Consider the following 22,711-nt stretch of genomic DNA (forward strand, 5'->3'; position numbering starts at 1 on the left):
CGCCAGCAAGCTCTGAAGAGCTTCAAAACCCAAAGCTCATAAGGCTGACAAAGCTTTGCATGAGCTGGTTTCTGTTTATTTCCACAGGCCTTTGTATTAATGCCTAACGAACAGAAACTCCCAGAAAGTCTTCCAAAACATCCTCCATGCTAAGTCTCAGCCAGGACAGTGCTGGGTGAGCAATCTGTGGTCCAAAAATGCCCGACTGCTGCTGTGTGAAATTTTCATCATTTTCATCAGGCTTCACTCCAAGTATGTTTGAATTATTGACTCTATGTCAGCCTGTAAGCGTTAAACTTAAAAACAAAACATTTCTGAAGTGATACAGTTTTTAAAAGTAGCATCTTTGTCAAAGTGATAATGTCTATGGAAATTAGCGCCCAGCATAACAGCACAGCTCTCTCTACGGAACAGCAAAGACCGTGACAGGAAAATCCATCCAGGCTCTCAAACCCTGTCCATCACGTCAGCATTCAAGCATCTTAAACTGACAGAAACAATATTAAAAAAGAAAGTGTAGATTATCTCAAGGCAGAATTTTTGTCAGTATCTTTATCATAAATACAGATCAGTCTGCCATTTTAATTCACATCCATTTCCACAGAAACAGTTTTCATTTAAAGGGCTATGCAAGAGCTCTTTCAAATACAGGGACACTTGCTGTAAATAAGTTTTACAGTCATGTGAAAATGCACACACACTCCTTTCCAGGCTTGGATTGATGGGAATGCAAAGCTGTGGATCAGTATTATTAATAGGCAAATTCATAATGGAAACACATCTCCATTCTGCAAAGCCCAGATGTGTCAGGAATAGAAATAACCTTTGCTGGTAGTTCTGAAGATGAAGTTATTTCTCCCAAAAGGTACTGAACAGATAAGCTAGGCATTTTTTTGCCCATTCATTTTCAACCATCGGAGATGCTCAAAGAAGCTTAGGGAAGAAAAGCAAAACAGAGCAATTAAGATCGAGGAAGCAGTACTTGTTTGGAGTAGTGCACCACCATAAACGCTTTAAACACAAACAAGGTGCAAACCAAGCATTTAGCAAAGTTATGAGACCACCAAGTCTAAAACCAGACCCCATTCAGACATCCTGAGGGCCAAGTCACACTAGCCAGTACGCAAGAGTTCCTCTAGGCAGCAGAGCACAGCAACCAGGGGTTCAACCACCTCACTTCAACTTGTGCTCTACAACTGTAAATTAGATTAAAACCTAGCATTAAAAGAAACACAGCCCCCACCTCAAACACACCCAGCAATGGTACTCAACCACTCAAAGATGGAAACTGGGGGGGGGGGGGGAGAACAAAAAAGAAAAAAAAAAGAACCAAACAGCTGAAATAATCTGTGCCTGGAATGCCTGCTCTGAAACCAGCTCCCAATGGTTTTTCTCCATTTGCTGCCAAGCACCTCTAATGCAATCCAGACAGTCAAGGACACAGTCAGAATGTTAATATGAAAGCATTAAAATTCCCATTGAAATAGGACCTGTCAACCTACTTTATGTAACATGATTTATCGTTTCCAAATGTAGTAACAAGGGATTTTATTGTACAAGAGCATGTTGCACAATGGGGCTTTGGGTTCGCATTCCACACTAGCCAAACTAGCATTTCTGACAAACTTTGCACTAGTACATGTCCGAGTTAGCGGTATGTGCATGAGAAGGTAGCTACATACATTAGAAATTGATGGGGTACAGAACAGACTCAAAATGAGAGCTCTCTGCACATTTCTGTGCATACTAAAAGAGAACTGGACATCTCTGATCACTGCTGCGGAATTGCTCTAACACAGCGTTTATGGAAAGAAGCCGAACTGTCCCCAGCCCCTAGGGCACTTGCATCAAGCAATAAAAATGGACTGTCAAAAGCTTAAAGAAGTTTTTATTTCCAGTCTCACATGTCAAGTGGGTAACTGACGTCTTCTGCAAGTTCAACATAGTGAAACTGTGAGCAGAATGGAGACTTCTGGTTAAGTTTCCAGAGCCCGCTAAACTCCCGCTTGAAACCTCAGTGTCTGACATTTACCATATTTACCATGGCAGCTAAAATCAAGGCAAGCTGCGCAAGTTCTGCACCAACACCATCTATGCAGAGTTAGAGCACACACCACACACACTGTCATGACTTAAAAGTTGGTGGCTATTTGTGTCTGTAGACACATTTTCTTACCTCTCCATTCTACATATTGGCCTTCTCAGAAATGCAGAAATATTTCAGCTCTATCCACCCCATTTTTTTTTTTATACATTCATTTTAAGTCCTTTAGATAATATATAACTGCAATGAAAACTACACATATATATTTGAGGCACGGTTGACTAGGACAGTACAGAAAAGCAGAGATGTTGTCGAGAACTGTACTTGCTCTCCACACCAGAAAAGGTACCACATCAGCTGCTAGTGTAAGGGCAGGACTGGGATAAACTGACAGTAGTGTCAAAAAAAATTCTCCTTCATATTTTATTTGGAGCAAACTGCAACTGATCAGAATCCACCCACAGTAGATTATAGAGTCAGACAAAAAGACTGTTTCTGTTGTATTTTGTTATACTGCTGCACTCAGGATTCTAGTTTTCTTACTAACTTCTCCATTAGTGCATTATTAATCCTGAACATCATTCAAGGAGATGCTACGTTCCATCCTCTTCCCCTGCCTAAGCCTGATACCGATGTCCAGCTGAAGTCAAGTAAGTTATGAGGTTTTCTTCATTTAATTAATACAACACACAGCAAGAATGTCTGACTGCAATAGATTACACAAAGATATAAGCTCAGCTATGACTGACGTGGTAAATTTATTGCATTCCAGGCAGCTGATACCAGATCTAAGACCCTGGCCTACTCCACTTCAGCACCACTCAATCAATAATGAACTTTCTTAGGCCTTCCCATTCTTGCCCTGCCATTCAGCACTAGCAGTAATAACCAAGCTTACTCCAAGTAATGAAACCCAAACACATACAGACATTCATGCTCACTATTTCAACCCAGGAGGAATGTGCAATGCAATTTTAAAGAGGAAAACTATTTTCTGTTGGAATTGTGAGAAGTGAGGAAAGCCATAATGGAAACCAGCTCTCCCTAGGCGAAATGGAAGAGGAGGGGGAAAAACTAGAGATCAGATGCTACAATTAAGGGATGAACAGCTGGCATTTTAAGGAATGTGGCTTATAAACCAAGAGGCTGAGTAGTAAAACGGCAGACGAAGTTCAGTGGACATAAGTGATGCACAAGGGAAAGGCCATCCAACTTAATATTCCCAGACACAGACTCCTACGGCTACAACTCGGAAGCTAAATCCTGATGGCAGCCATTTCACCGAGATCCCACCTCAGCGCTCAGCAGCCACCCGAAGGCAACCAAGTGTTAGGCACTGTTTGCACAGACCTGAAGAACAAAACAGAAGATACTACGAAACTGCCTGAGTCCTGAGTGGCAGGTGTAGTTCTTGTCCCCAGATCTCAAAGAGAGTCCAAAGATCCAGACGAGGCTCAGGAGGAGATTGCAGCACGTGTCTACACCAGCCTTTTGGCTCAGATCAAAGGAGCGCTTTGAAACTCATCTCCCAGTCACTGCAGCTTCACACACCGCATCTCTGAGCCTTCTTGGGTCACAAGCTGGACTCTCTGACCAAAGCTAGACAAGGAGACAGCCACTACCACACCAAATCCTGACTAGCCTGGTCCACAAGAATAGGTTAACATCAGCAGATGCAAACTTCTGTGAAATACAGGTAACGACTGGCATCGAGTCCTAATTCACTTGACAAATCCAATCTTAATCCACCATGCTGTTTGATGAGGGCACAGTCAAAGCTGAGAGGAGGCGCTGAATATCTTCTTCATGGCAAGAACCTAATGAAAATAGGACACCACATTCTGGGGAAGACCTAAGTGCCCTGCAGGATAGAGCTCGGAAACAACATGAGTGGCTGAAAACGTTGGAGTAACTTCTCAGGGTCTTTGCCCCAACGAGATAAAGGAAACAAACAAGAGAAGAGACAGAAGGTCATTCTGCTTCAAAGTGAAAGGAAATGTTTCTTCACACAGCACCTACTTAAGTAGAATTCACTTGGGGGGTAATTTGGGTAAGTGAAACTACACACCTCCCTTGTTACTAACCTCTACAAAGTTTAGTCTGACCAAGTGGGTCTACTCTTAAAAACGGCAAGGTAGGTTGGCCAGATGGAAAAGAAAATAAAAGAAACCCATCTAAGAAAAGGGGATGGAAACTTCAGAAACAAACTACTAAACAAGCAAGTCTCGCCCTTCTTTCAGGGGTATAATCACAAGGTTCATCAGCATGCCAGCAGATGCAGCAAGGGTTGAGAGATCCTTCATTTCAGTTTATTGCCAAAACCTGCTATCCAGATAGAAACTTTTGCCACACAACATAACACAGCCTGCAACGCTCGCAGACTTACAGACCCCTGGGGACAAGCCCAGAGAGGCAGTTAAACTGTGGGTCCAAATCACTCAACTTGAGCTACAAACTATATAGGAAACAGCCTTTTTACTGCCAGATATCTGAAAGAAAACCCAAAAGCTAGATGAAGTCACTAAACCTGAAGGCATTTAAAACTAGAAGGGAATCTGCCACAAGACATTCCAGTGCTTCAACCTTTCCAATGTATTTCTCATCCAATCTTCTCCCCAAGTTATTACACTTGGCCAACAAATACCTCTTATTCTAGCACTTGGATAGGATTTACGATGCACTGCGAGTGCTGTGCAATTAACAGATTTAGTGCCCGATTCACTTCCTTCTTCAAAGGGAGACTGAAGAAAAGCACAGCAGGAGACGGTTGGGTACTGTAGCTGTGGGTATATCACACATACACATAACATTTCCTCTACCACTACTCTAAGCCAGCACATCCCTACGCTTCCTCTACATGTATCAAATCTTCTTCACTGTTTAGATTCCCAACTATTATTCATACTTGAGCTTAATCACTGAGGGGTTCTTTTCCAACCCTCAGTATGGATTTTTTACACACCATCCCACATTTTCACCATAATTTATCAATTGCCTTTTCCACTCCATTTCACTGAATTTTTAATTTCATTTCCTCAACTACAGTGTCTACAATCATAACACACAGTGACTTTAAAAAATTCAGCATGCTCCACTAATTTCACAATGTGTTAAAAGAGATAACGGAGGGAATGCATTCTTTCCATCTCAGCGTGATTAACTTGCATATCGGAGACAAGAGTACACAGGCAAGGAGGAGGACAGACGTTTCTGTGAAAGGAAGTCAAAGCTCTGTGATCTTACACCGGTACTGACCAACTTTCAGTGAGAGAAATGCCACCAACTCTTACGTGCAAGACCGAGCATTTACCTCTTCCACATTTTAAATTAGCATTTGGTGGATGTTTTATTCTGTGTCATGCCAACAGGGCTTCATCCAATCCAGCAGCACATTTGTTTGAGGGATTATTACAGATACATCATACACCGTAAAACACACTGCTCCAAAAAGAGTTTCAAATGGCACAACTTAGTGGCTTGCTCCCAGCTGCAGTGTTAAGTTCTATATAACGTCAATGCTGAGCATAAGCTACTTTCACAAGGAATTAAGACAGACTACAAGAAGTACCTAGCTCAGCCTGCAGGCTATATAAGACTTGGCTTTCAGTTTTGTTCAATTACTTTGCCCTTGTCTTTAGTAAACAGAAATCCTTGTTTTACTTTCTCTCTACCACACACTGCATCTGTGCTCCAAATTATATCCACCTAATGCGTGCAGGGCAGCCTTCAGACTAGTTTTACCCTATGCTGAAGGAGCTTTCACCAAAAGATCTGAAGGTAAGGCACAGCTACGTAGTCATGTTCCTAAATAAATTCTACTGGTTAAAAAAAAAAAAAAAAAAGGTATCTTGGAACTAAGCTTAAAACGTGCTCAAAAGCGTAAACAGGACTCCATGTTATCCCATTAGGATTTCAGTCAATTTTTCTGGCCATAGTGCTATAAGCCAGGCAGTTCGCTTAAGTTGTTGCCGTTTCTGCAACCTTATTTCTGAAATCAAGTTTAACAGTACTTAATTGTAGAGACTAGACATAGTCTAGATTTTATGATAACACAGCCTTATCCTCAACACAGCAAGAGCTATTCAGGTTAAAACCCCCGGGTTCAGAACAACGAGGCACTGAAGGGGAGGGAAATCCAGTGTTATATCATGATGCCCTCAAATGCAGAAGCTCATCCGCATGACATGACACTTACTCCAACTGCAGAAACACTCTCAGGCTTCAAATGCTGTGTGCACATTAAATGCTCAAACACTGGAAAAAAACTGCTCAGAGTCCAATATTTATACCAAACCATTCTCAGGATTTCTTACTAAATATTTAACTTATGTACACCCTCTCTAATCAAACTGAGCAGCAACAGTAATTAACCTGATTCCGAGACTCTCGGCCTTTCACTGAAAAGACGACAGCTAAACCTTCCAAGCTTCAACAGAAGTGAAGTCTTACTTTCTCCATAAGCCGAGTTACCTTATGTAAATCAAGGTGGAAGAACAGACCAATTCTACTGAATTTCTATACAAACCAATATTAGCAGTCAGAAAATAAAAGCAGTGCCAAAGGGTTAACACTTTATGATGATAACAGTTGCATGGAAAACTAGAGATTGATTTTAAGTTAAGTATCATGGATGATTTAAGTATGTTTGATCCCACCTCCTGACAAACCTTTCACGGACTACTGGTTACTGTTTACATTCTGTTTGGGAACAGAACAAACCAGCTTCAAGATGCAGAGTTTCGATTCCACATTTTAGATAATCACTAGGAGTTAAAAACCACCCAAACTAAACAAACGGAAGATACTCACATTCCCCATGTATTCTGAAAGTAGGTCCTGCAAGGCCTGTCGCACTGCATTACACTCGGCAACTATACGTTCCCGTCGGTCATCACGTGTGCAGGATGAATCAGCCATCAGGGCTGCTCCGCTAATGATGCTCTCCAGGCGTTCTTCCAGGGAAGGCCTAAAACGTTCTTCACTGAAGGTCGATGGATCCACAATAATTTGTTTCTAGTAAAACACAGGTTTTAGAAATCAGTAATCAGACCAAGCAGTAAGTTACTGTTAAGTTATCAAGACCACCAACATCTACGGCAAGACCCTGCCCAGGCCTGAAAGGCAAACAAACAATTTTGGCACTGAGGATGACTTTCATGAGTAGTTTTGTGAAATTACTAAAAGGTTCCCCAGCAGATTACGTTGCTAGTCATTTCGTCTGCTGCTTTGACAGCTAAACAGAACTTGGCCACAGGAAACCTCATTACATGAATGGCAAAAATCAAACGTGCCAGCACAAATAAAGTTCAAAGTACAGAACTCTTCTTAACTACATGTCAATCTGGACATGCCTTCATTAGTTAACTTGTCAGACATAATTATTCCATCATAACAAAAAGATAAGGAAAACATGTCCCAAATTAGCCCTATATATAGTGCTCTGTTGTCCTAGTTTATGTAGTCTTTTTTCTCTTCACCATTATGCAGGTAAATACAATAGTATTCTCAAAAATTCTTCAAGTGAAACATCAACATGAATGTTTCAAGCACAGGAATCAATTTCTCCATGGCAGAACACGATCACGGGTTTACCTTGACAGGGCATTAGAAAGTACAGCTCATACCAAGAGACCTAAGGCTGAAACAGCAGCACTCCTGCACCTGCTTTTCAAGGGGCCAACACCACCCACAGAAGTTCACCAGGAAGCAGCAGCGTAGCTTTCACCACCTTATGAGTACTTTCAGGTGATTTAAACAGGATTGAAATTTGTTACGGGAAAAAAATGGGCCACTTGAAGGTTTGGTGGTTTGTTTAGCGTTCTGGTGAGTTTGGTTTTTTTTCCCCACTACAAGGGTGGGAGAATGTTGGCAACTCTTTATAAAAGAAGCCCAAATTCTTTGAAATGAGAGTTTCTGTAATCCATTCATAGACAAGCTAACTTCAAGAGCAGCATTCCAAGTACTACTTCTCCCAGCAGCCAGCACATACCATCTCCCTGCAGAGGAACCACACAGCGCCCGTGGCAGGGTTAGAACACGGCACATGTTCTCCGACATGCTCCTCATTTTTCCTGAAACTTTTAGCCATGCAGATAATACAAAGGCAGTATGCTACAACTCCAGAACTGCACCACCAGAAACAGAGATAATGATGATCTTGTTATCTTTTCGCAGCCATTTAATATTTTACTATCACAGCAAAACCACTGGAGTGTTGGGGGGCAAGAATGCAATAACACTCAAACGTTAGCAGGAAATGAAGTGCGGGGATAACATCTGCCAGGAACTTGAGCACATTTGTTTTGTCAGTCTCCTTTGGGAGGAATGAGACACTAAAGCTATCGCACACAGCACGCACCGGGTCCAGTCTGCTGACCAAGCCCTGCTGCTATTAGAGAGCCTCACAAAGCAGAGGAACTAAAAGCTCCAAAGCTCCATGCGAAGAGCAACACTCAAAAAAAAAATTCTCTAGCCATATATTAGAGTTTATACAGTAAAACATGGCCATATATAAGAAGTCACATTAATAGGTTTGAGCTGGATTGGCCAATCCATGTACCCGAACTGAACTGCTTCTTCACTTCTAGTACCCAAGTCAGTCCTTACCACTGTGCACCTTCTGCCCCCAGACACACCCGGCTCTAACCTGTGACCCCCTGGGTGGTAACTTGAGGCACTCTTAGGACTTATGTGGCTGAACATACAACTGATGGAATTTAAGAAAATTAGGCTTAAAACGGAAATCATAGTCACAAAGATCAAGACAACCATGATGTCTTGTTAGCCAAGAGCTCGCACAGAAAGGCTTCAGAGAGGAGGAATTCAAATAGCATTTTATCTTGGTAGAAGAGACATGGCACAGAAAGTAACGCAGGGGAGGAACAAGAATGGTAAGAGCAAAAAGGAAAAGGTGAGCAGTATCTGGCAAAACCATAAGTATTAAACACCTTTTGAGTGATGGCTTTGCAATATTAAATAAAGTTTTAGAGGCAAGTTAGTGCTGAGGTGTTTAAAATTCAGAGGCTGAATCAGTATTAGACACAGAATACTAGCTTCAGAAGGAAAGTGCTCTCAGTAAAAATGCATGGCGATCCTCAGTAACTTACTGAATGTAAGAGAAAGACTATGACAGATCAGTACAACACATCAGTGTGAAATTACTTCATTCCCAACCAAAGATCATATTAAGCTTCCCACTTCATGCTCCTCTCAATAGGTAGTTTGGGCAATTCCAAATACATTACTCACTTTTAATAAGTCATTTCTGTCACCTGCAAGAATATGTTACATAAATATATTATGAAATAATCAATTCCAAATAAACCAAGGGCTTACATCGAATGTAGCAGCAGGCTAACTGCTATTTCAGAGCTAGTTTCACTTGACAGCCTTCAATCACCAAGAACCGCATATATAACTTTCTATATTCCATCAATCCTAGTTTGGAAAACGACTTTTTTAAAAAGTAAAAGCCCACTTTATGTGAAACTTGCTGTATTTCAGCAGAAAGAGATCTTTCAGGCAATATTAACAAAAGCAACCTGTGGCTAGTAAATCAGGTGACCGAGAGTTGGAGTTACCACTTTTTTTTTTTCTTTTACCACAAAAGGTTCAAAACTTACATCAAAGTTGTTCAGAGCATAAGCCAGCTCTCCACCTCCACCCTGCTGCTGGGCCGCATCATCCGACGCGGTTGCTTGAGCTGCGTTGGAGATGCCCGTGACCGCCTGCTGAAGCTGTTTGTAGATCAAGTCCCTGTTGGCTTTGTAAGCGGCTACGTCGGGGTGCTGCAGACAGGCCTGGGATGCCGTGTAGAGAATGGGAACATTCTTCTGAAGAATTCCTCTGGCTGCTGCCATTTGATCACGGTGTCCCACGTCTTTCAATTCCTATTGGGAAAATTAAAGAAAAATAAAGCATTTGAGAATACATTTAACATCCATACACTGTCCCCCTGCATCTTCAAGACAGGCAGGTTCTTTGCCTAGTATGCTCAAATTCAACTGTCTTCTGATTGAGTATCCTTACTCTTGCAGGCTCAACCAATTTCAAAACACAACAGCTTCATAAGGACAAACTAAAGAATTCAAAATGGCACAATTCAAAATCTGAGATTGGTCTTCTGCTCCTCTCCGCAGCAGAGGACAAACATTCTGAAAGCTGGCAACACTTGTGAAACAGCAGGACACAGAAGTTGCGAGCACACATTTTTTTTCCCCCCACTCCCTGCAGTTTGCGTTACATCTAAAAATAATTTTAAAAAATAAAATCAGAAAGAAACCTAACGCTTCAACACAGAATACCTTACACTAAATAACCAAGAGGCTTCCCCAGCAATCTTGTCTGGTACCTGCACGTGAGAAGCAAGATCTTCTTGAATTTAAGCTCCAAGACTCACAACCAAAACATTTTCTTTGATCACACCTAAAAGATGGAGTTTACTCTCCTCAAGAGATTCGGGTACTTAATCTTAGAAGAACAAATACATAATCTCATTCAATTTCTTGTTCATCTCCAATGAGACAAAATTAATCCAATGACTGTAATTACTGCTAATTTAAGATTAGTGAGCAAGTCCATATGTCTTTTCCCAAACACTCACTGCTACAATTTTCTAAAGCACCATCACATCCATTTCGCAATAGAAGCACTATGATTAGATAAAGCTTCTGAGTCCAGCAAGAGCAGTAAGTTGATAAAAGGAAAAATGAACACAGTTATTAGCAATAACATAATTTTCAAGTTACCTCTTAAATCCAACAAAGGTGATGAAAATGAAGAAGCAGACTGCCTTACTGAGAAAGGGGAAGAAACCATTTGACAGACTCTCCAAAATGAATGGGTAATAAGCGACCTCTGTAACATCCACACTAAGCAGGGAGGGCCCTCCAAGCAGACTTACAGATTTACAGATTTAGTACAGCTACTTCCCATAGTGTGGAACAATCCATCACAAAGCAGTTTAAGAACATTTATTGCATTGCCATCACAACCCTACTCCCATTTACTGCAATCGGATTTTAGATACATAACCAACTGGCAATCCATTTTAGACTGTACCCAGCTTATTTTCGAAGATGAATCTGTGAAAAAAGCAACCAACAACAAAAAACAAAGAACACACACCACAAAAACAAAAAAACAAAAGCCCAGGCAGTGTCAGAGGTGTATAAGCAGTTCTGGTTCGTACATATCAGCAGAACAAACAAACAGAAAATGTTCTACAAGAATTATGTTATTTCTGATAAAAGGGCCGCCCGCATCTCTGCTTTCTTTTGGAAACTTATCTACACAATGAGTCACAACAGCGGTGCTGAACAAAACAAATTTTGCACACAATTTTAGGTTAAGCACAAGCTATCCAAACACAGAACATGCACGTAACAAACAGGATTTTAAAGCCCTTCTCAAACGGGCATTTCGGTGCAAGACTGATCAGCGTTGCCACTCACCTTCTCGGAAGGAGCTGTGATCCTGTGCCCAGCCAGGACTTTTGCTCCCTGTTTAAATGGACACGTTCAGCCCAACTGTGCGAACCACAGAGGCAGTGTGGTGTAAAGGTGTGGTAGCACGAGGCACTGAGTCACACCTCCATTCTCTTTCCTTACCCACACCCGCACTGCTTCAAAATGGGAAGTGCAAGTCATGGGAAGAAGAACTTATTAAGGTACTAAAGCATTAATGTAAACAGACACTACTAGAACAAATTCCGTCAGAAGCAGTACACAACAGCCGAGCTGACTTGCTGCTTAACACAGACATCAAGTTTCCTAAACACAGCGGAGTGCAATACAAAGTACTCAGAAATAAAAATGAATGTATTAGCAGCAAAGTGTCTTGAACAAGAGCAGTGAGGTTGTCCTTTCTTATTTTGAAAGGGGGGGGTGAGGCGGGAAAAGAGATAGTACATAGAAGAAAGAGCTACCATCACTATACCTGTTGTCTTTTGGCTGCCATTATATTAAGCTTGTCCACTTCTGGTTTGAGGGCTTTGTACTGGATACCCAAATCCTGCTCCGTGCCAGCATTTCTTAGTTTCAGGATACCTTCTTCCACCTAAAAGAACATATATTTACATATTTTTTCCAAGTAATACAGTCCACAGTTTAGGAAATAATTCAGAATAGCAGACAGAGAAAGCAATATTCTTCTGCCCCCTTTTATTCTCTGGAGAAGTACTTCAAAAGCTAAGAGCACGCAAGGCTCAGCTACCACTTCATAGTCACCAGCTACCAGAGACAGCCAAGTACCTGCATTTGAAAGAGTACAAAGGAGCCCAGGGCTCTGGCAGAGCCTCAGCAGTGGCCAACGGGCACAAAGAGAGCTCTCGGAGTGCTGCCGCAAAAGTAGGCCCAGGATCAAATCTCATTTCATTCCAAACTCTGTACAAACCACCCACCCACCCTCTTGTTCGTAGTCAGAAAAGGTTTCCTCAAATATTCCGCATTCATTTTATTTAGTCTACCGGAACTACTCATCCCTAGTAGCTCTAAGGGAATACTAGTTAGAAGAAAGCTAAATTATTTCTTTAAGGTGAAAAAAGCTGGTTACCACCTCTAGTTGCAGACTATAGCACATTTAGTTTAAATATTAAAAGCTCAGAATAAAGTGCAACAAGGTATAAAAAGCTACTGACAATGAGCGTAAAAACAAGTAGCAACTACCCATCGCACGTGTTTTGCTCAGAGGAGAAACCCTAAAAACCTCTCTGCCCCCAAAGCAAGTCGCTGGCAGTGCACACACCGGGGTCAGCTCACATGCACGAAATCAAGCCACAGGACAGAGCACCTCGGGTGTGCCAGGCACAGCTACATGCATCCCAGCAAAGCGCTACACTTACTACTTTAAGCTGAACGAGCAGCTTGTAGACATCTGCCATGTCGGCCAAAATCAGCAGGCGAGTAACAGCAGAGAGGAGGGCACGCGCCGCTCGGACCATGTTGCCTCGCTTCACGGAGGAGCAGGGGTCATCTGCAAACTCCCCCGAAGCGCTCTTCATCAAGTCACCTGTACAAGGGGAGAGGATGATCTGACTTCAACACCACACAGCATTTCTTAAGGGGCTGTAGGGATTCCCGGGAAAGCCAACCTAAGTCTTGAAAACAAATCACTTTTGCTCAAATACAGCCAGCAACTACCACTGCATGTAGCTACCTCTGATTATGGTTACCACATGCTACCAGAGCAGAGGGGCTAACAGGGAGGGAGAGCTGGGAAATAACACCTTGGTCCTTATTGCCAGTCGTGCAGGGGTTTTAACATGCCAGAATTCTCTAGAGAGGCAAAGTCAGCTTGCCTTCGCTATTACATGAAGGGCTGTAGTTCTTTCACAAACTACAGCATTTTCAAAGCTTAAGCAGAAGCTTTGATTTGTGTGCGTGTAGGAGTTAAGCAGAAAGCAGCAGAAAGTACTGTAAACACGCAAGGAAATGCCACAGCTCATGGGACTGTAAACAACTCGGAGCGATGACCTGGCTGGATATGCCCTGGTTTGCATTCAAAGCCAGGCACTGCTCAGTAAAATGCTTCAATGTTTCATAGCCTGTGGGTCTGCATCTGGTGCAGGAGGAAAGAATTTGGGTTTCAGATGGTAACAATGCAATTGGTTAACTATGAAAAGCAAAGGCCACTTTACACAGCTAGAGAAATTCCTCCAAAAGGCATTCAGAAAGCATAAAAGTAATGTCTGCATACAGTCAGAGGAGCACATTTTGGATTTCTCCCCCCTTTCTTTCTCAGGCAGCATTTTGCTTCCAGTACCGCAGTTCCTACACAGCAGCAAGTTTTGGAATCCATGTTATTATTCTTGGATCTCTTTGCATTTCAGAAACGCTTGGTGAACAACTAGGATTTAGTTTAGAAAATGCTAGGTACTCAAGGTCAAAGATTTGCGGGCAGCTGGAGATGACCAGAAAGCAGGCAAACTGTGTTACAACTAACTGTCGTGTCAAAGGCTTCCTAAACCTGTATGAAAAAAGCATCCAGATGGCCAAATGCCAAAACAGAAATAGAACATCTCAGATGAGAAGAAAAGAACCTCGAACAGTGCTTCACAAGTGAAAGCCACCAGTGACTCCCAGGGAGCCCACTACCAAATGGCCTTGGGCAAGATTTGCACCAAAATGTCAACACGATGCAGCAGCATCATCCTGCCAGGGGCTTGATTGTCCCACTACTAAGCAATCCATGCAGCAAGCGTTTCAATTTCATTTTAAAGACTTCTTTTTGATATACTATTATTTTAACTACTCAAAAATACCTACAACTGGAGAGCCTAGAGTTAACCATCCACATACTTACCATTAAGCAATTAATATCTCGTCCTGGAAGAGTTTCTAGCACTCAGGCACTCTACACCTTCATAGCTAAATACAGCTCAAACACAGCTGCCAGCCTGTCCAAGCAACTACATCAAGATACTCAATTTTGTTCAAATGCTCCCTCCTATGTAACACCCTTCCATCATCTTAAATAATACGGCAAAGAGTGGCATACAACATTTTCAGATAAAAAATGTGCTGCTTCAGTACTGTGACACACGAAAAAGGCTTCTGCTCAAGTACAGATCAACTATAAATACCAATCTAAAGCTATCCCGCTCACCCAACTTTTTGAGGAACACAACTCATTATTTTAACAAGTGTTAAGAGCCTCAGATTTCCAGATGGGTGAAAGACGATGCACCTCCAACGCTGAAAAGCTGCAACCAGCCATGAGATTACAAAACCCCTACATAACTGACATGACCCTTTCTTTATTCCTTCTGGAAGGGGCTAATAATAGTGAAATTAATGTCATCACCACAAATATGAAACTTATTAACAACCTCAGGATTTAAGGCTATATGCCAGAACCAAAATTCACTACAAATACTTCCTCCCTTATTTACTTATACATAAAATTCCCAGATTTCCAGCTCCCAAAAGAGAGCAATTTTGTTTGCATTTATTTCCTATTTAGAGCAACTTAAAAGAGGTGGCCACTCACTTGAGCTGAATCTCTGGAATTGCTAGCAAGGTTAAAAACCAAAATTATCTTCTACTCTTCTCTTAAATTGCAACCTTGCAAGCCAGTCTTGAAATAAAATGCTATTCTTTTTCACTTTAACAAGAGACTTCAAATGATTTAGTGAGTTTCAAACAGCTTGTCAGGGTGTCAAAAGATAACCAGCTTCCCAGAATTAAAGGAAGATTATATTTAAAGTTGTTGCATGTATTTTTTTTTTTTGCAAATGGCATTCAGACTTCTTTTACAAAGCAATGTGAGGTAGTTATTTTAGACAGATTCAAAGGGTAAGAGGGAACTCTGACCTGACCCAAGTATGCTGTTACTGCACTACGTGTGGCATTAGCAGTTTAAATTGGATTCAGCTTAATCTTCTCATTTCCAAAGCCGAACCAGAGGTAATGCGGCAAGTTTGAAGGCAGGATTTCAAGAGTTAAAACAAATACACTGCAGAAGAGTCAGATGATGAGGCTCAGATTATACAGCTGGTATGAATTCTTATGAGTAATCTGTTTTTCCAATATAACCTTAGATTTTTCACCAGATATTACAAGGGAACAATAATAAAACAGAGTCGAGAAAAGAAGAGGCAACAGTAGCCATACTATGATCTCGTCAATAAAGCACTAAGCATTCAATTAAATCTAATGGAACAGAGTCTATTTTAGAAATAGTAAGATTTTAGTCCTTCAAAAGAAAATTATCGTTTTCTAGTCTCATTCCCACCATGCCCACAGGGTCTGATGGCACTTTCAGACAGCACTATTAGTCCTCCCCAGCAGCGCAGTCCACGATGACCATGACAGGACTTGCTTTATACGGACACTGATGGCACAGGAGAGCTGCAGAGAAGACAGGCAAGGCAAGCCAGGGAACCCCAGGACACACACAGGCACTGATGCTTTTTTCCCCACACTAGAAACCTGCACACACTGAGCACCTTGAACCCTTCAGCACCTCCCAGCTCGACGTTCATCTCCAGGCAGCTTTGCCAGCAGAATGAGAAACCCAAAGAGTGCCATGCAGCTTGCTCTAACACCCTGCCACAGCCCTCTAGAGGCTGCCTATTCCCCATCAAGTGAAGGCAAGCATGAAATCAGGGGTTCAAGACTCTACTGTTCTGGATCCTCAAGTCCTATCTTACCACTAATGCCACCTTCAGTGCCCACCATGAGTGTCACAGCAGGTGGCCCTTGTTTCCCACTATAAAGGACAAGGCCTCATGTCTCCTAATGCCATATCAACATGAGAGTTGATACTTAGCACCAACAGTTTCTGTTCATTCCTTAATCTTGTTTTCAATTAAATCCATATACTGCCTACAAGGCTCTTGCTGCAATTTGCCAAGAATCATCCGAGCTCCCTTAGGTAACGCTTTGTCAAAGATGTCGAATCCTTGGCTGGAAGATTACTTCTAGTACAAGTGGTGCACTCCTAAAATTTGTCTTGCAGGAAAACAACTGAGAACTCTTTGCAACCTTCCAAGAAATTAAGCTAACTGATCACAACAGCATTTTAACATTGAGTTTTCCAGGAAGAATTCAGCATTTAACTTCAAGTTAACCCACAGCCGGCCTCTTGCTTGAAAATCCTTAAGCCATGGATCTTGTGTGAAGTACAGTTGAAGAAACATTTTACTCTTTCATAACTTGCCTCACTGTTCAGTTTCGGTGAAAGCTTCACTCAAACGCAGGGTAGAAAGACACCAAGTTGAATCAGTACGTTCACCCTCCTGTATTTGCAACCATGAAACATGATTAAAGTCCACAGGATTCACAAGACCATTCATCCATTCTCTCATCTCAAACCTTACACACAGGTTCAAGCTTTTTAATTGTAAGCTTCAGTTTTTGGTCTTTTCTGTAAAATTACCACAGGAAGAAACACAACAGTAAGAACATAGCTAATCTCCCGGATCCTCACACTAGCGTACAGATACATACAGGCAGTTAACTATGGTCATCAGTACTCCAGGAAAAAAGAAATAGTCTGATCAGCCTGATCTGAAAGAAAATTCCTTCTTGACCTCAGAGTTTGCAGCCAGTTTCCGTGCCAAGCACACCTCCCAATGGCACCAGAAGCGCTGACCATTTCAAGGTACAGTCAGTCTTCGATGCTTCTCAAGAAGGCAAAGCCCTACAAAGAGCTTCAAGTTGGGGCAATAAGACTGGGGAAGACCAGTATCGCCCTTTCTATTACTCAGCATAACTCCATCAGCAGAAATTAATGAAACAAATGCTGTGGGAATGCTGAAATACAAGATGCTCACATCAGACATTTTCTCAGTACTAAGTGTCTTCTATAACCACAACAGGATCTATCCTGAAAAACACTCATTCTTTGCTTCCACTACTCTGTTCAAAATTTTATTTTAAGAAGATTTACCACTTTAAAACAAGTCAGAAGTTGAAAGCTTTAAAGGGCCAGGAAGCTTACTTTAGGATACTTCATGAACTTGTTTAATATTCAAAGCGAGTTGTAATTTATTCTCACATTGTAAAAATCAGGAAGACTTTGAAGATCCACTTACGTTGATTTAGTATGTAGCCATACTATCATTCATTCTAAATAGCTCTTTTCACTTCTTTGTTTTTACCCCCAACAAATGGGATTTTATGAACAAGCGTGCTCACTAAAATTGTGTACCCTCTCGATCTTCTTCTAGCTAGGCTAAAAAAAAAATTTTAATTTTCTCTGATGAGACAAGTTATCTATTGTCCTAATCATCTTCATAACCTCTGTCTACATTCATTCATCTTTTTTTATTATGGTAACTAAACTGCTCCCTACTCTAAATAGAGGCATTATTAATTCTATTTTCCTGTCTTCTGCTAAAGATAAATTGTTCTATACAACTATAACCCCATTGCTGCCATCAGACACACAGATTCTGCCAGTTCATGATCAGATCACCCTAGTGCTGACCAAGACACCCAGATTCTCCTCTCCACTTTTGCTCCCCACTGCAAAAAGCAGATATAGGCACCATACTTGGAAGCTTTGCTAAGCGCACGCCCTGGCTTTGCATTACGTTAACCTGATTTCTCCAGTACATTAATTCAACTGGTGTACCGCAATACTGGAAACACTTCTGAAGCACACAGACTGTATATAAACACACATACGCTGAGAGTTTCTCTCTCCTTGCTGTTATTAGCACTACTGAGAGCTGCAACCCTCCCCTGGGCATTGGCAGCAATAAGCCTTCCCTCTGTTGTATCTCATTTTTCACCATTTGCTTCTTAATTTCCTCAAAGGTTTGTTTGTTTTTTTAATATCCTTATGAAGAACTGCTCTGCTAAATCCAACCAAACACTGACACTGTGACGGGGCGCAGACTTTTATCCCTGGTCATGCTGCCCCAGCAGCCCAACCCTGCTGCAAGTGCACCCCCACAAACAGCGGTGGGCACCAGTCTTATCCAAGCAATTTGTTCAAGTCTGACCATCTCCCTCCTCGCTTCTGAAAACAGACAGAGCTATTCTCTCCGTGCACCAGATTTCACGCAAGCTGCAAAGAGTAGAAAGGGAGGAAGAATTGAAACAGCATTAAGGTGGGAAGTTATTTCACTCGGCGACTCTCAGCTACAAATCCCACCTCCTCTGTCAAAGATCAACAAGAGCAGGGAGGTTCTGGCATCAAATCTGTGTGCTGGCACAAAGTCAAGCAGGGGCAAGAAACAAGTGAAAGGGTCATCCAGAAGGTTTTTCCATCAGTCTCTCCTTCCTACCAGTTTCTCACTGTAATACGCAACTACAAAGTCAACTAACGGAACTTTTCGATCCCGCACCCACTAATATCACTACGGGTAATTTGAAGGTACTCTCAGCTGTGAGCAGCAAGCAAGCAACCACCAAGAATTAAAGGCTTCAGGACAAAGGAGTCCTTTGCTGTTGTTTGCTGTTGTTAAATTAAGCCACCTCAATTAGCCCCTTATACTGCAGCCTTCTTATGTCGATCTTTCTTTGGTCTGTCAACCAGGCTCGTCCAGAACTTAGAGCCATTTTCAACTAATATTTCAGCATTGTGCAACTCCAGCTACAAACAAGTAATTAATGCTAATGAGTTTTCCTTTTTTTGCAGCAGCAGCCATCACCATTAATACCAGTTGACTGGGTTTCACTGAAGCATAGAAAAGGCTTATGACTGGAAGAATGATAAATTATTTATGAGCAACAATATTTACTTTAGAGTAAGCCAGCTCCATAGGCTTTTCTTACAGGTCTTCTCCAAGAAAGTAAAAGAGAAAATGATAAAAACCAACACTAGATGTGGAGGAGGAAGCCTGGAATATTTAATCAAGGTCCTCGCATTTCGTTTGTTGCTGTTTACATTTTGCATATTCAAGACACCCAGCTCTGTCAAGTCAACACTCTGCTCTTCCTCCTACAATGCTGTTTTGTACACATTCAAATATTGAAAAAGATATTGACATATCTGAGATGTAGCTCCATAACAACATTTACAGGCAGGGGTTGAGGAGTTTACTTTTTACCCTAAACTCAGTTTTAAATGCTCTTCAGAGAATCTGCCCTTCTACTTCTCAATCTCTACTTGGAAGATCCAATTTCCAGATCTGCCCCACTCATATTATTCCTCAAGGAAGCCAGCAAGACAAGCCAAGAATCTACACCAAGGAGAGAGGCACAGAGTCATTAGAAATAACAGCAAGAGGGAGATGGGAACAGTTCTACGTACTTTGCAAAAACAGTTTTACAAGCTATCAGGTACACAGATCCTACCTTGCTTACGAACATCTTCCACAGCCGCGACCAGCTCTTCTTTAAGGAACTGGCTCTCTTTTGCAATTTTGTCTCCTTTATCCAGGAAATTCTCTGTTGCTTGTTCAACTGAAGCAGCCAGAACATGGGCCTTTTTAGAACGCCCTCGCTTTTTATTAGAGGGGCCCTTGTTGCTAGTGTTAACCAGTGTTGTTACCTAAAGGCATAGATGGAGGGGGAAAAAAAACAAAAGACATGAAACAAATTAGAAGTTTATCAATTTGACAGCAAGGCTACAGGTATCTTTTTCTAGACTGCACATCACTAACACCTGTACTGTTGGAAGCTCCAAAGCTTAAACTCAAACAAGTGCTTTTGATTTCTCTCTTTTCATTTCTCTTACCATGCTTCTTCATTCCTTACACGAGCATTATAAATTCAGCTAAACTGCTTAGACATTTTTCTTATCAGCAGCAGACCCGAAAATTTTATTTTAAGAATTGCAGTTTATCACAAATACAAATAGACCTCAATCCCAGCCAGAGCTATTTGGCACCACGTAAAAAGAAATGAAGTTGGGGGTAATTAGTCTGGGGTAGTTCTTCGGGCATAAAAGACCCTAACCAAGGCTGCAGCCGCTATCTACAGCATTCTAGCAACACAGTATCTTTTCGGTCCAAACCAGTACTACAGCCAAGGGACTAAATGCAGAGCAAAGGACTTCTTAAGGATAATTACTTCCCTAAAATAACCAGAACTGAACTCTCACAATCCTCCCACAAATCAACAAGTATTTTTGAGGTTTATGTTTTAGACTGAAACCCTGCTAGGACCTGGTCCCCAGTGGCCAGATGACCACCAGGTACCCTGTTTGCTCAGGATCACGATCCATCCCCTTAAATCAAACACAGACAGATGTCACAAAATGCACGCACACTTTTGCATTTGCTTTTTTCCCCCCCTCTCCTTTTTGTTGAGTCTAGGAAAACGCATATAAAGCTACTTCAGAGGGACATTAAATTACAACACTAAAACTATTACTACTCTGGAAAGCCCAAGGACTGCTGACATAAAGGTCCTCAGAGCTTAATCCATCTCCTCAGTAGGTTGATTCAGAGGGGGCAAGCCATCAGTTGGGAATATCCTTGTCAGTTAACGGGGAACATTTGTACTGGATAGTCTCAGTTCATCATATACTACAAACAAAAAAACCCAAACAAGTTGCAATAAGGCAACTTGCTCTGCCTTCCCTTCTGCATTCTGCCAGTAACATCACTCAGAAAATTTGGGATTCCCAGCGCATTGCGCTACTTGAGGAGTAAGTTACAAACACTGACCTTGGACAGAAAGGTTTTATAAACAAGTTTGCTCAGTTAAGTTTGCCAAAGTAGAACAATTACTCTTAAGAAAATATTCCATCAGTAACTCCAGCTAAAAAACTACACGGTAGATCACCCAACTGAGTATTTCAAGGGAGCAAACGGCACAGGTATGAGCAGCAGCTTGTTAATATCGGAAAGTGAACTTTATCTCGCAGTTTGTCCTTAGCAGGAGTTGTGCCCAGTTCATATTCTCGTTTTAAAAATCTTCTATTTCAGAAAAGCAGTGCTAAAGAAGATGAGGTAACTGTTCTCCAGTGCACATTCTCTTCCAGACCTCCTAGAAAGTTTCTTCCAAGAATCTTCAAAATGCCCAACATGCATTGCTTACATTTACAAGTCTTACTCTCGCTTTCCTTTATTCTTCAGTGCATTTCACCGGGCAGCAGACATCAGGCAGAAATAAGCTTTTATTCACAAATCCAACATAAAGCATAGGCAGAAATGAAAAGAAACCATGCAGATCTTGTGAAAGACATATCGAATGCCGTAGGAACATGCTCTTCAGGTGGAACTCAATTAGGATGGGTCAGTAATTGATTTGCAACATAAGGCTATTCTAGACAGGTTGCAAACATCCCCCCCATCACACACTTCATCTACCTGAATCTCCTTCCAAAGGGTAATCTCAAAGAAAAAACTTCAGACCTCCCTTCTGGCAACCACTAATGGCTTAATTGCCAGGGACTCCTGTCATTCCCGAGTACCAGTTTCTAAACGATACACATCACAGCTTTCTGAAGACTGAACAGATCAGCAGCATATCACCCAAAAACACAGATGAGAAAGAGCACAACAGCAATGGAACATCAGTTACTAATGGGCATTTCTGCACTTGCAGTTGAAATCCTGTTCCTGACAAGGTGCTGAAGAAGCACCACCCTTCTAGATTCTTGTCCACTAACTCTGTTACAACAGAACTGAACAAAAGCTATTTGTACACTTTTTTCCATACTTAGTTTTGTTATGGTTTTGTGTCTGGAATTTAAGCTTCTGAAGTTATATAACTGAAATAATACATCAAAAGAGATACCATCCTTATGAAGGCTTCCCCCCCCGGTTTCCTCCTACCTGTGTAACAAGAGGCTCAAGTAGTCTCTCAACCGCCAGTGTTCGTATCTCCAAGCTTTTGGGGTCCCATTTGAAGTTAATGTTGGCTGCAGTAACAGCAGTCATGTCTAGAAGAAAAGACCTATATTAATACTTATTTTTTAATTAATGGTGTTGGAATGCATTGTAAAAAAAAATTTAAACAGAAGCTATTAAACACACAACATGGCCATTTGGTGTAAGTTAAGGTTATGCTATCTGCATAAATCTCAGGTTTGGTTCACCTATTGATAGTTTAAAAATTTACTTCTTATAATAGTATAGAGACATTACCTGTATGTTTTAGTTAGAAAATAAAACCAAAACTCAAATCAAACAAAATCACACCAAGATCTATCCAGAAGCCTCAATATTTTATCAGAGCAGTGACAGAGGAGGCAACGTTTAATCTGCTCATCAGTGGTCCCCAAGCAACGAGAACAGACCTCACTTACCCACAAAACAAGTAACTC

The 22,711-nt window shown here is 41.5% G+C and overlaps 1 protein-coding gene across 3 annotated transcripts in view; it reads right to left on the reverse strand.

Moving 5' to 3' along the window:
* Window positions 1–22,328, reverse strand: part of CTNNA3 (catenin (cadherin-associated protein), alpha 3) — a 100,812-nt gene extending 78,484 nt beyond the window's left edge. For 2 of the 3 annotated variants that reach the window (XM_009878898.1, XM_009878897.1), the window contains exons 1-6: window positions 22,221–22,328; window positions 19,792–19,987; window positions 12,885–13,051; window positions 11,981–12,100; window positions 9,667–9,933; window positions 6,854–7,057 (exon numbers count right to left, since the gene is read on the reverse strand). In XM_009878898.1, coding sequence (XP_009877200.1) covers window positions 6,854–7,057; window positions 9,667–9,933; window positions 11,981–12,100; window positions 12,885–13,051; window positions 19,792–19,987; window positions 22,221–22,325 — 1,059 coding nt within the window. In that variant the 5' untranslated portion in view covers window positions 22,326–22,328. Of the gene's footprint in view, window positions 1–3,669; window positions 3,678–6,849; window positions 7,058–9,666; window positions 9,934–11,980; window positions 12,101–12,884; window positions 13,052–19,791; window positions 19,988–22,220 lie in introns of all 3 variants that reach the window. The other variant, XM_009878896.1, reaches the window with a different exon arrangement.
* Between the last annotated feature and the right edge of the window lie 383 nt (window positions 22,329–22,711).

The sequence above is a fragment of the Apaloderma vittatum genome, unplaced genomic scaffold (genome assembly GCF_000703405.1).
Source record: "Apaloderma vittatum isolate BGI_N311 unplaced genomic scaffold, ASM70340v1 scaffold11401, whole genome shotgun sequence".
Taxonomy (NCBI): domain Eukaryota; kingdom Metazoa; phylum Chordata; class Aves; order Trogoniformes; family Trogonidae; genus Apaloderma; species Apaloderma vittatum.